The 12,816-nt window shown below is 47.3% G+C and overlaps 2 protein-coding genes across 14 annotated transcripts in view; one reads left to right on the plus strand and one right to left on the minus strand.

Annotated features, from left to right (window-relative positions):
• LOC105476856 (BCAS3 microtubule associated cell migration factor) overlaps nt 1-12,816 on the plus strand; it is a 710,244-nt gene that overhangs the window by 673,274 nt on the left and 24,154 nt on the right. For all 8 annotated transcript variants that reach the window (XM_071082810.1, XM_071082809.1, XM_071082814.1 and 5 more), the window contains one exon: nt 11,257-11,424. In XM_071082810.1, coding sequence (XP_070938911.1) covers nt 11,257-11,424 — 168 coding nt within the window. The remainder of the gene's footprint in view (nt 1-11,256; nt 11,425-12,816) is intronic.
• The window catches only part of LOC105476858 (uncharacterized), a 39,157-nt gene continuing 30,873 nt past the window's right edge, over nt 4,533-12,816 (minus strand). Inside the window, exons 2-5 of one of the 6 annotated variants that reach the window (XR_011615679.1) lie at nt 7,946-10,623; nt 6,907-7,169; nt 5,682-5,756; nt 4,533-4,764 (exon numbers count right to left, since the gene is read on the minus strand). Coding sequence is in view for 5 of the 6 variants with exons in the window: in XM_071082827.1 (XP_070938928.1) it covers nt 5,569-5,756; nt 6,907-7,168 (450 nt within the window). In the remaining variant the exon portion in view is untranslated. Of the gene's footprint in view, nt 5,757-6,906; nt 7,170-7,945; nt 10,624-12,816 lie in introns of all 6 variants that reach the window. The other 5 variants (XM_071082827.1, XM_071082825.1, XM_071082826.1 and 2 more) reach the window with 5 other exon arrangements.

Genomic DNA, 12,816 nt, shown 5'->3' on the forward strand with positions numbered 1-12,816 from the left:
AGAGTTCCAGACCATGCCGGGCGCGGTGGCTCACGCCTGTAATCCCAGCACTTCGGAAGGCCGAGGCGGATGGATCACGAGGTCAGGAGATGGAGACCATCCTGGCCAACACGGTGAAACCGCATCTCTACTAAAAATGCAAAAAATTAGCCAGGCATGGTGGCGGGGGCCTGTGGTCCCAGCTACTCGGGAGGCTGAGGCAGGAGAATGGTGCCAACCCGGGAGGCGGAGCTTGCAGTGAGCCGAGATCGCGCCACTGCACTCCAGCCTGGGCGACAGAGCGAAACTCCATCTCAAAAAAAAAGAGTTCCAGATCAGCCTGGCCAACATGTTGAAACCTCTCTCTACTAAAAATACAAAAATTAGCTGGGTGTGGTGGCACATGCCTGTAATCCCAGCTCCTCGGGAGGCTAAGGCACAAGAATCACTTGAGCCCGGGGGGCAGAGGTTACAGTGAGCTGAGAGAACGCCACTGCACTCCAGCCTGGGCAACAGAGTGAGACTCCATCTCAAAAAAAAAAAAAAAAGTAGGAAACATATGGAAAAGTATAAAGTAACAGAAGAATCCCCTGTAGCCTGACTACCCAGAGACAGCGCGGTTAGCATTTTGTGGTGAATCATTTAGAATGTTTTTCCATGTTTCTTTTACATGGTTCAATAATAATAACTGTATACTTTTGTCTTTTTTTAATTTAACATTGTATCTTAAAGAATTTCTAATTATAAACATCATGTTTATGACTACCTAATATTCTACTGCAAGAATGAAGTCTAATTTTCTTAACAAGTACCGTATTATGGGGCTGTGTTAAAATGGCAATGAGCGTATTTATGCATGACAGTTGTTGCTTCCTAGGTTATTTATTTCAGCTAGATTTCTGGAAGTGGCATCCCTGCCTAGGTCAGTAGTAGTTGGGCACGTTTTTAACTTTTTTTTTTTTTTTTGGATACAGTGTCTCCCTCCATCACCCAGGCTGGAGTGCAGTGCCGCCATCTCGGCAGACTGCAACTTCCACCTCCTGGGTTCAAGTGATTCTCCTGCCTCATCCTCCTGAGTAGCTGGGATTACAGGCATACACCACCACGCCCGGCTAATTTTTGTATTTTTAGTAGAGTTCTGCTCTGTTGGCCAGGCTGATTTTGAACTTCCAGCTTCAAGTGATCCGCCTGCCTCAGCTTCCCAAAGTGCTGGGATTACAGGTGTGAGCCACCGCGTCTGGCCTTGATTCTTAATACATATTGCCAAATTGCCCTTCAGATAGCTTATACTAGTGATGTTCCTGCCCAAAACAGTCAATCTCGTTCCATTCTTACCCATGTTGAGTATAATTCTGCTTGTTTATTGAAGAATTTAGGGAGCTAAAAAGTTCTATCCCCACCCTCAGATGTGAGGAGATCAGAGCTAAGAGGTTGCTTCACCTACTCTTCTGTGCCCCCTGCAGGCATCCTCAGAGAAAGTGGGGTGCACATATTCACCGTATGCTTTCACTCCCCACCAAAGGCCTTTGCTATGTAATTGACGCATAACCAGTCAGCCTTATGGGTGGCGTTGCCCAGGCTCCAGTATTGCTCCTCTGGCTGCTTGCCTCTGGCCCAGTGTTCCCTCAGTCACTCTCTTAGCCTTTCAAAGAATCCCACTGCCCCTAAGAAGAGCTGCTTACAGAGCCCTGGAGTAATCCTCTAATTTTGAATGGGCCTGTATAGCTTACAAAGCACTTGTCAAAAGACAAAATTATAACAAACTTCGTTATAGATCGAATTGGCTTTTATTAGTGATTCATGAATCTGTGCAGCCTCCATTCTACAAAATAGAATGAGAACTCCCACTGGGCAATGGGACAACAGTGGGTTTTATAAGGTGAGACCAAGGAAACAAACAAGAAAAAGCTCGTTGGTTAACATCAGGTTATTTCAAGGTTTTCTTTTTTCTTTTTTTTTTTTTTTGAGACAGACTCTCTCTTTATTGCCCAGGCTGGAATGCAGTGCCGCGGATCTCATTGCAACCTCTGCCCACCAAGTTCAAGCGATTCTCCTGCCTCAGCCTCCTGAGTAGCTAGAATTACAGGCATGCGCCACCATGCCCGGCTATTTTTGTATTTTAGTAGAGACAGGGTTTCACCATGTTGGCCAGGCTGGTCTCAAACTCCTGACTTCAGGTGATCCACCCACCTCGGCCTCCCAAAGTGCTGGGATTACAGACGTGAGCCACCGTGCCTGGCCAGGTTATTTTTTTGTAAAGGATTAAAGTCTACCCTGACTCAGTTAGACTGAAATCTCCTATTTTCTGGAATAGCTGGTCTGTTTTGGGATCTGTCTGCTTCCTTGAAGTTTCCGTTTGATTATGTGACATTTAGCATATGGGTGATTCCATTTCATTTTGGTCTGGTCTGTGGGGCCTAGTGCAGAAGCTCAGTTCAAAACAGTGGCCTCCCATAACTTTTCTTTTCTTTTCTTTTCTTTTCTTTTTTTTGAGGCAGAGTCTCAACTTTGTCACCCAGCCTGGAGTGCAATGGCACAGCCTCAGCTCACTGCAACCTCTGTCCCCTGGGTTCAATAAATCTCCTTTCTCAGCTTCCCAAGTAGCTGGGACTACAGATGCACACCAGCACACCCGGCTAATTTTTATATTTTTTAGTAGAGATGGGGTTTCACCGTATTGGTCAGACTGGTCTCAAACTACTGACCTCAGGTTATCCACCTGCCTGGGCTTCTTCCTTCTGTGTCTCTGATCCCCTCTTTTCTCTTTTAAGGACACCAGTCATTGGATTTAGGACCCCCCCTAAATCCAGGATGATCTCAACTTGAGATCCTTAGTTACATCTGCAAGGACCCATTTCCAAATAAGGCCATATTCTGAGGCTCCTGCTGGACATATCTTTTGGGAGGTCGGGTGGGGTGGAGCACCATTCTACCCATTGCAGTGGATGAGGAAAGCAAGGTTCAAAGAGGGGAAATGACTCTCCCAAGGTCATGCAGTGAGAAAGTAGCAAGAGCTGGCATTTGAACCCAGGTCTTCTGCTTAACATATGCCTTTAATTGGGTAAAAACAAGACTCTTATGGTATAACTGCTGATCGTTATCTGGTTTGTAGAAAACGAAATTGGTAGCTTTTACCCTAGGATACCTCAAATATCAGACACCATTTTCTGGAAGTATATTATTATTAATGACATTGAAACTATTAGTGCCAATGTGAACCCCTTAGATGGGCATCATTTATTTATTTTCTGTGTCATAAATGGGTAAATTAAGACCTAGAGGGATGATTCTGCTGAGAGAGGAAAAGAATAAAAAATTTTTTTAAAAGACCCAGAGGGAGTAATGACTTGCCCAGAGTAACCAGAAAAGTTAATGGGAGCGTTCCAGTTATGACCTAGACGTAATCTATGTTCTAAGCTTTAAAGTGTGCATTATGCAACTGCATACATTGCAGTTGTGAAAATGGCCTCCTTGCCAAAATAACTATGTTAGACTGCAAAGAAATTCTTAGTTCCATTGCTGTTGAACCCCTCTTCCCTGGCTCAGGACCATGTTGGCCACACCTGGCAGTCTGCTCATAGCCTTCTGACTAAGGAATAGCTCCTTCTCACTGGGGTCCTTGAGGGCCTGTGAGAACAGATGTGCGTGCTGTCACCACATCTGGCACGTCAGCGTCTCCTGGCTTTTCAACATTGGCGAAGGCATTTCTTTGCTGTATTGGTACCTTTCCTTTCTCCGCTCAGTTCACTTCTAAACATGAGTGGTATCCTTTAAGAATAACCGAATGCCCAAAACCCAAACCCCACAGCCAAGTGGATGCATATGGGACAAACATGGTTCACTGGTTGTCACAAGTTTGGTGAACATTAGATAATCGGAGTCATAAAAGATTGCTGGAGTTCAGGCCCCTTTGCTCTACCTATGGATATGGGAGGGCTATTATCTTGGGAACCGATCTAAAGGATTGAAAGGGACAGAGGGGGTCCTCATATCCTCTCACCCTACCTGCCTTCCCACAGTGAACTAATCTGTTAGTCATGACATAATGCATATGACATATTACATACATGTATGTGTGTATTTTATATATATGTATATATACACATATATGCACATGTATACACACACATATATATATTCATATACACATATACAAACACACACATATATATATACATATTACACCCAGAGGGATTAGTGACTTGCCCAGAGTAACCAGAAAAATTAATGAGAGAGTTCCAGTTATGACCTAAATGTCTTGATTTATAATCTATGTTCTAACATTTAAAGCGTGTGTTATAATCATACATTGCAATTGTGAAAATGGCCTCCTTGTCAAACTAACTATGTTAGATTGCAAATAAATTCTTAGTCCAATTGCTGTTGAACTCCTCCTCCCTGGCTCAGGACCATGCCATATGATACACATACAATATAATATAATATCTGATATATATCTATATCTATCTCACTGTGGGAGAACCCTGACTCATATAATTGGCCATCAGATGTGTCCACAGGTATAATATATAATATAGCTGTGGTATATATAATATACCTGTGGACACATCTGATGGCTAATTATATGAGTCAGGGTTCTCCAAGGAAATGACTAATAAAAGAGATACCTACAGAGATGCATAGATATAAGAAGATTTATTTTGGGAATTGGAAATGGAGGTCAAGCAGTCCCACTGTCTGCTGTCTGAAGGTGAAGAACCAAGAAAGCTGGTGGTGTATAACCAGGGGAGCTGATGGCGTAAGTCCTGGTCCAAGTTCAGAGGCCTGAGAACCAGGAGTACCAACGTCCAAGGGCAGGAGTGAGTGTCTTAACTCTGACAGAATAAATTTGCCTTTCCTCCACCTTTTTAATATATTTAGGCCCTCAGTTGAATGATGCCTACCCACAATGGTGAGGGCAATCTTCTTTCCTCAGTCTACCAACTCGAATGCTAATCTCTTCCAGAAACACCCTCCCAGACACACCCAGAAATAAGCCTTACTGGCTATCTGGGCATCCCTTAGCCCAGTCAAGTTAACATATGAAATTGACCATTGCACCAAGAAGAGCTAATGTCCTCAGCCTGTGCATTATAGGAACCAGCTTGTAGTGTGGAGAAAGGGGTGCTCCCCGCAGCCGCAGTCTTAAGCTCAGTTTGGTGAGCAGTTTGGTAAGCTTGCCAAGGAGGCTCCCCCTACACTGGTTCCCCTTATCATGCCTGGGATCATTTCTTAGTTATTGTAGACGTCATCATCACAGCCTCTCACCCAGGAGGGCTTACATCTTGCAAAGCACTGCTTAATGCCGGTTTTGCTTTTGGTATCTGGCCTCCCTGGTGGTTAGAAATCTGATCAACAGGCTCTCAGCAAAGTCCAGACCTGGGCAGAACCTCATTAATGCAAAGCGGAGGCTGTGCCACAGCCTCTTAAATAGCTAGAGTGTGATTAGACGCTATCAGCTTAGAGGAGCATCCTACCTGTCCCCCTCCACCTGCAGTCCCTAGGCTTCCCTTGCCCCTTTAACAATGGTATACAAAGGCAAAGCACATGTTCCCCCAGCCTCCCCGGGAGCTACCAGCTTCCCAGCTGTCACAGCATGCCTTTAATGGGTTTGTGAAATCCAAGAACCTGACCCATTTCTCCTCTGGGGAAAGAGTATAACACAGGATGCCAAGCTGGGAAGCAGGATTCAGGACGCTCACCTGGATGAGACCAGCTCTCTCTCTGCCGTCCTAGACAGATTGTTTTGTTTTTTCCAATTTCCAGGATCTCCAAATCTAAAATAAGTGCACAGAAGGCAGTAAAATCGTGACATTGTTTTCTGCTCACTTATCTTCTTCTTCCTTCCTCTCTTTTAATTTTAACTCCACTTTCTGCCTACTCTGACCCTAGATATTCAGGCTCTGGTACCCCACCCAAAGGGTGTTGACTCTAAAGTGACTGTCAAATTTCATCATCAGTCAGTAAACGGACCTGTTTTGAGCAAGCATGATGTACAAAGTTCTGTGCCTATTTTCATTATGGAGGAATCCATGCCCTCGGGGGCTTTTAAACTAGTTAGAAAAGCAGTTTATGTGAACAGTGCAAGGCAGTACGGAAATAAGGCCACAGGAATGATCTAATTAACCTGGGGTCCACAGGTGGGTTTCAGAGGCATCCATAGATGCCCCAAAATTGCTTGCATAATTTTGTGTCTGCAAGCACACATTTTTTGAGTAAGTGCTTAGCTTTCATCAACTTCACCTGGAAAGATAGAGCACCTTTTGTGCCTGTAGAGTTTGAGCAAGAGTAGTGTAGTTGAGCAGGTAAGACTTGAACTCATTCTTAGAAAATGGTATTTAGGGCAGGAGGCAGCCCTGAAGGCAAAGATCCCCAGGAGATAGCCTGCGAAGACAGTTGCACTTAGAACCAGGTGCCTCATGTGTCTGAAACTCAGTAAGATGGAAATCTATACAATGGTGATCATTGCTGCTTCCCATAGTTTGGTGAAGTCACATAAGCTCCTCTTTCTTTTTTTTTTTTTTTTTTTAAGCTTACTCTGAACCTTGTACAGTGCTTGACACATATCATAGTGGACACTAACCAATATTTGAGGTATGTGCGAGTTAACTGAAATAACAAATGTGAGAGGGCTTTGTAAATAGCAGAGCACTGCTTCAACAAAAGATCTCTGTTGCCAAGCGTGTGTATTTTGTCCTTTGCAAACAGCCTGCACTAAGTGAGCATCTTCTCCTCGCTTGAAACTGACACTTTCCCCTGTAATGGGACTCAAAGGGCCAGCTCATCTGATGGGGTATCCCTGGGCTGGTCAGATGAATGATAGCTGTGCTGTCAACGTGGACAAGATGTGCAGTTTCCTAAGAGCCCAGAGATGACCTCACCCTCCAAGGGCTTGGCCTCTTCACCCCAGTGCCTGCTGAAACACACCTGCAGCCTTGCTGTCACCCTGGGACAGGCAGATTCCAGGAGCACCTTTGCCGTCCTCAGCAAAGAGGCTGCGAGGGGTGGAAGGGAAAGAGACAGCGGGTTTGCCAGAGCCTCTGATAGGACTCCTTCTGGCAGGATAAGCAGGGCCACCGATGGCATCCTCTGTATGACGTCTCAGGATGGCAGAAATGATCAGGTGCTTCTTTGCTGACCACTTCTGGTATCTCCCATCTTCTCTCCTCGACTTCCCAGCTGTGCCCATGCTAAGAGAGAATAGACCTACTATCAGTTTTTTTTCCTCCCATGTGCCATCCCGTATACAGGGTGACTCATCGTCATCACCACCAAACTCCAAGCAGTGGGAAGGATTTTTAAATACCATTGGTTGAAGGTGACAGGAGTTCTCAAAATGGTAGGAAAGATAGAAGTGGTTTACACATATAACGGTTCTTGACCAGGCACCGTGGCTCATGCCTGTAATCCCAGCACTTTGGGAGGCCAAGGTGGGTGGATCACTTGAGCACAGGAGTTTGAGACCAGCCTGGGCAACGTGACGAAACCCCATCCTGACAAAAAATTAGCTGGGCATGGTGGTGCGCACCTGTAGTCCCAGCTACTCAGGAGGCTGAGGTGGTAGGATCATTTCAACCAGGAGGTTGTGGCTGCAGTGAGCTGTGATTGTGCCACTGCACTTCAGTCTGGGCTGAAGAGTGAGACCCTGTCTCAAAAAAAAAAACAAAAAACAGTTCTCCACTGCAGGTGCTGCTGAGGGAAACAATGTGTGAGCTGATAGAATGAGCTCCAAGTGAAGAATTAGAAACCCTTGTTCCAGATCTGTTGCTCAGAGACTTTGAACATGTCACTTAACTTCTCAGAGCTTCCAGTTTCACCACCATAAATGGGGAATAGTACCTCTGTGACCTCTCAGGATCATTGTGATAGTCAAAATTTATCATGATGCCTCAAGTGGTATAAAGGCGTACATATTTGTCATTAAGAACATGTACGTGAACACACCTATTACGTACAGAACACTCACCGTGTGTCAGGTCTTTTACATTCATCTACTGCAGTCCTCACAACAGTCCTATGTGGTTGTATTGTTTTTCCGGTTTTATGGATGAGGAATCAGAGACGCATGCCTGGAATCATACAGCTCACATGCGTTAGTCCTTTCTGAAGTCCAGGCCTATTTCCATCCTCCACTATGACACTAGCTCATAATTCTTTTCTCCTGTGTACTGTTACTTTATCCCTTAAAATATTACATACCCCTCTGGCCTTTACCATCTCTTATGGACTGGGCCCACTCTCTTACCCTAACCTTTCTTGCTATAACATTGATTGATTGACTGATTGACTGACTGACAGAGTCTCACTCTGTCACCCAGGCTGGAGTGCAGTGACTCAATCTCAGTTCACTGCAACCTCTGCCTCCCAGGTTCAAATTATTCTCCTGCCTCAGCCTCCCAAGTATCTGGGATTGCAGGTTCACGCCGCCATGCCCAGCCAATTTTTGTATTTTTATTCAAGATAGCATTTCACCGTGTTGTCCAGGCTGGTCTCGAGCTCTTGGCCTCAGTGATCTGCTCACCTCGGCCTCCCAAAGTGCTGGGACTACAGGCGTGAGCCACCATGCCTAGCCCAATTTCTTTTGTTTGTTTTCTTCCTGCTTTGGCTTTTGATATTCCTCTTGGTCCTGCTATCAGCTCCCCTGCCTTGGTCTCTGAACACAGTATATGCAAACATTAACTGAACTCCTTTCTAGAGATAGACCTTCTACTCTTGTTAAGTGAGAAAACAAATGGTCATTCTCTTCCCAATTTTCCAGGCTCTGAAACATCTCTGTCCATAAGAAAGCTGAGTGTATAGCAGCCAGGTGCAGTGGCTCACACCTGGAATCCCAGCACTTTGGGAGGCCACAACAGGTGCATTGTTTGAGGTCAGAAGTTCAAGACCAGCCTGGCCAACATGGTGAAATCCCGTCTCTACTGAAAACACAAAAATTAGCCAGGCATGGTGGCACGTGCTTATAGTCCCAGCTACTCGGGAGGCTGAGACACGAGAATTGTCTGGAGCTGGGAGGCAGAGGTTGCAGTGAGCTGAGATCGCACTGCTGCGCTCCAGCCTGGGCGACAGAGTAAGACTGTCTCAAAAAAAAAAAAAAAAAAAAAAAAAAAGCTGAGCGAACAGGGAGGAGGAGGGCCACCTTTTCTTGTTATGATTAAGTCCCCGTGTCGCATGCAGACCCTTCAGAAAAATGATGATGCTGTAGCACTGTAGCACTAGATCTTGTCAAATAAGGTCTAGTGGGGGAAGTGCTGGAAGTGGGGACTTTGCTTAATCTCTTCACTCTCGTGAGACAGGCAAAGGGTTATTCATTCTAGTTTAGAGATGGAAAAGGAGCTACAAGGACTGGCCACGCATCACGCAGTGAGTAGGCAGCAGAATCAGGAACTTAGTGGATGTCAGCAGCCCTGTGTGTCCCTGGGGAGCTAGGCACCTGGGAGTTGTTGCCAAGGGTGGTCGAGTGTTGGCTCTGAGATTGGCACTACCAGTGCACAGTTCTAGCACAATTCAGGCCTTGGGAGAATCATCTGACACCCAGCCCCACACCCCCAATTTCCAGAGGCTAGCTTACCAGATCTACAGCCTGACCCTACTTGGTGGAGAGAGGTGGCATAGGGAGCTCCCCATTCGCAAGTCCTACCTGACAAGCTGATCCCAAGCAACCCACTCCCAAGGTGGGCCTCTTCTTGGGGAGACGCCCTTATAGATGCTGCCCATTCTCGCAGTGCCAGGAATCTTCCCTACAATGAGGTACGAGATAAATCAAAGCCAAACTTGGCTGATGAAATTCAGGAGCCAGTAGTGACCCTTGCCACACATATAAATCGCAGTAGGCTGGCCAAGGGCCTTTGTCTGGCCAGGAGAGTTCAGGATTATCTGGTCCTCTTTGCTGATATATGGAGTCACCGGCTGTCGGAGTGTTTACGAACGGTTATCACCTCAATGCTGTGGCCATTATCAGAGGCAGGGCCGCCTGCCGAGGCTGGGGCTCGCACCCTCTCTATTACCACCTGTCATTGGCAGGGAGTGTGTGCTGACACTGTCCAGTCCTGACTGCCTGGGGAAGATAGTTTCTGACGGCTGATCAAAGAGGAGAAGCAAGGCCTGATAAAGAGTGTGTGTTTCGTGTACTTTTAACTTTGGGAAACGTTGGCATTTGCATTTTTTCCCCATCTTCCTGGTGCTGGCAGGAACCAAGCCCAATAAATGCGGTGGATTCAGTTACCTAATCACTGGGGAAATGGTATGTGCTTAAAGCAACAGAGCATGACTATAATCTCCTTCCAAGAAAGAGTGGATGAAATAAGCTTTCACAGAAGACTTGCTGTATAATAAAGTAGAATAATTCAAATTCGGACTTTGAAGTGATCTCGCATGTAAAATCTAATCTTAGCGTTCAGCAGAACACCACAGACTTTTTGGAATTGGGGAGCAGCTTCGGCTTAAGGACAGATCCTTGCCGAAGATGCTATCACCCACCTCTTTGCTGGTATCCCCCAAAATAATTCCCTGGTTGTTCATATGCCCTTGGGTAGCTGGGAGACCAGGTGGCGAAGTAGAACGTGTTCTCAACTGAGGCATCAGGAGAGTGAGTTCCTGGACCTCGTCTGCCACAGACTTGCTGTTCCATCTTGGGCCATAAATTCTCTGAAATGTAAAATGAGGAGGTTGGTTATAGGTTATAGAATGTAATGGTTAAGAAAGCTTTAAAACCATTAGGCTATATAACCCCTTCTTTAAATGAAAATTTATTTGTTTATTTGTCTATAGAGACAGGGTCTCACTCTGTTGCCCAGGCTGGTCTCAAACTCCTGGCCTCAAGCAATCTTCCCGTGTTGGCCTCTCAAAGTGTTGGGATTGCAGGTGTAAGGCACCACTCCCCACCCTAAATGAAATTTTAGGTGGAGTCCCATTGTATCAAAAAGAGGAAAGTAGGGATCCGTTTGGGTTGAACGTGGGAAGGGGATTGCCTTCCCTGTCCCAGTTCTTAAGGCGGTCCCTGAAGACCAGGGGAACTCTGTAGCTCCTCAGAAACAGTCTTAAAACCACTGGCCTCAGTGTCACAGAAGTCACTCCAGAGGTCTGCACTCTCTGGGCGGCGTGAGCTGTTTCTCCTGCGCTCCACAGTCGGTTTCCCAGCGTGCTTCCATCCTGCTCCTGCTTCCTGCAGGAAGGCTAAAATGGACCGGGGGTATGGAGAGGAGCGGGTGGGAGGTAGACAAGAACGGCCTGCTCCCTGAAGGTGTGGACTCAACGTCAGATGTCCCGTGTGTGCCACAGGTACCTTTGACCGGAGCGTGACCCTGCTGGAGGTGTGCGGGAGCTGGCCTGAGGGCTTCGGGCTGCGGCACATGTCCTCCATGGAGCACACCGAGGAGGGCCTCCGGGAGCGACTCGCCGACGCCATGGCCGAGTCACCCAGCCGGGACGTCGTGGGATCCGGAACAGGTAAAGGTGGCATCAGACTTGTAGCTTGACTTGGTCAGGACCAGCACCTGTTGGTGCAGAGCTTCTTTGGAATCGTTTGTGAGCATATGTTTGTGTTTGCTGTTGATTTATTTAGTGGGCACTCCGGTGGCTCTCCGTTTGAGGAGTTCTGGTGCTGGGAAACCCTGTGTAAAGGGGAGCTCCCAGTGGAACTGCCCCTCCCATGTGGCATACCACATGCAGGACGGCCACGATCAACACCACTGTGCAAGTGGCTCCCAGAAGGACACTTTCCTCCTTTGGGGGTGTCCCCAAGTCTTCCAGCAGCACTCGGGCACTGAGTCCTCAGGCTGCCTGTCTTCAGGCACGCTGGAGACTTAGAGATTGGCGAGTCTCAGTAGCGCCGGCCAACCGCCTGAGCGGAGTAAGCATGAAGCAGGCTGGGCTGGCTTCAGCCCCCACCAGCTTCTCCTCATGCCGCCTTCGGCTTTGCATTCTTGCCTCTGAGCGAGTCCAGCAACTAGGGTCTGGGTGGCTTCCTGCATCCCAGAGCAATCAGAAGACATCCTGAAATGATGACTGAGCCCTGGCCCAGGCAAGCGCGTGTACATGTGTACACACATGCACACACATGCACACACACAACATGCACTCAGGAAAGCCCCCAGTCATCCATCTCCAGTACAGCTGTAATACAGCCTGCCTCTCCTTTCCCAAAACCGTTCTTTGTTCTAGATATCTGTGCTGTTAGTGACTGCCCCAGCCCTGCTTTTGTGCTGGCAGACTCCGCCCCAGCAGGCCTCTTCCCAGCTTTCAGAGGGAACTTTCTATTGGGTGGAGCTGACTCTGGCTGGAGGCCTTTTCTCTCCGGCTTGCCTGAGTCCTCTCAAGACCCTGTCACTCTGCTGTGCACTGCTCCATTCCCGCTCCACATGCCTCCCTGGAAAGAGAACCCCAGTAAGGAGACACTTACAACCCTGGGGCAGGCACTGATCAGGACCAGCGAGATTTAGAGTCAGAGCATTGAGGCATGGCTTGAAATGTCCGACATCATCACACAGTCCCACTTCCGCGCGGCTCCTCCAGATCTTTAGATGTTTAGGTTTATAGTTAGGTGTTTCCCTCGCCCATCCCCATGCCAGTCCCTCTGTTCCTTCACTAAGACCTGTCATCTCCACAGCACTAGCTATGTGGCCTGCCCATGGTGCTCCTGTAATAACTGGCAAATGAACAGGATGGAACTGATGGGTGCAAGGGAGGAAGAGGAGGAGCTTGGCTACATGGGTAGCATGTCATCATGCCATTATTCTCACAGCTGGCCCAAAGATAAGAAGCAGCTCTGCCATTTGCCAGGGCTTGACTTTGCTTCCCCTGGAAGGGGGCCTAAGCGAGGAATGTGGCTCACGGCACAGC

Source organism: Macaca nemestrina, chromosome 17 (assembly GCF_043159975.1).
Source record: "Macaca nemestrina isolate mMacNem1 chromosome 17, mMacNem.hap1, whole genome shotgun sequence".
Lineage (NCBI taxonomy): Eukaryota > Metazoa > Chordata > Mammalia > Primates > Cercopithecidae > Macaca > Macaca nemestrina.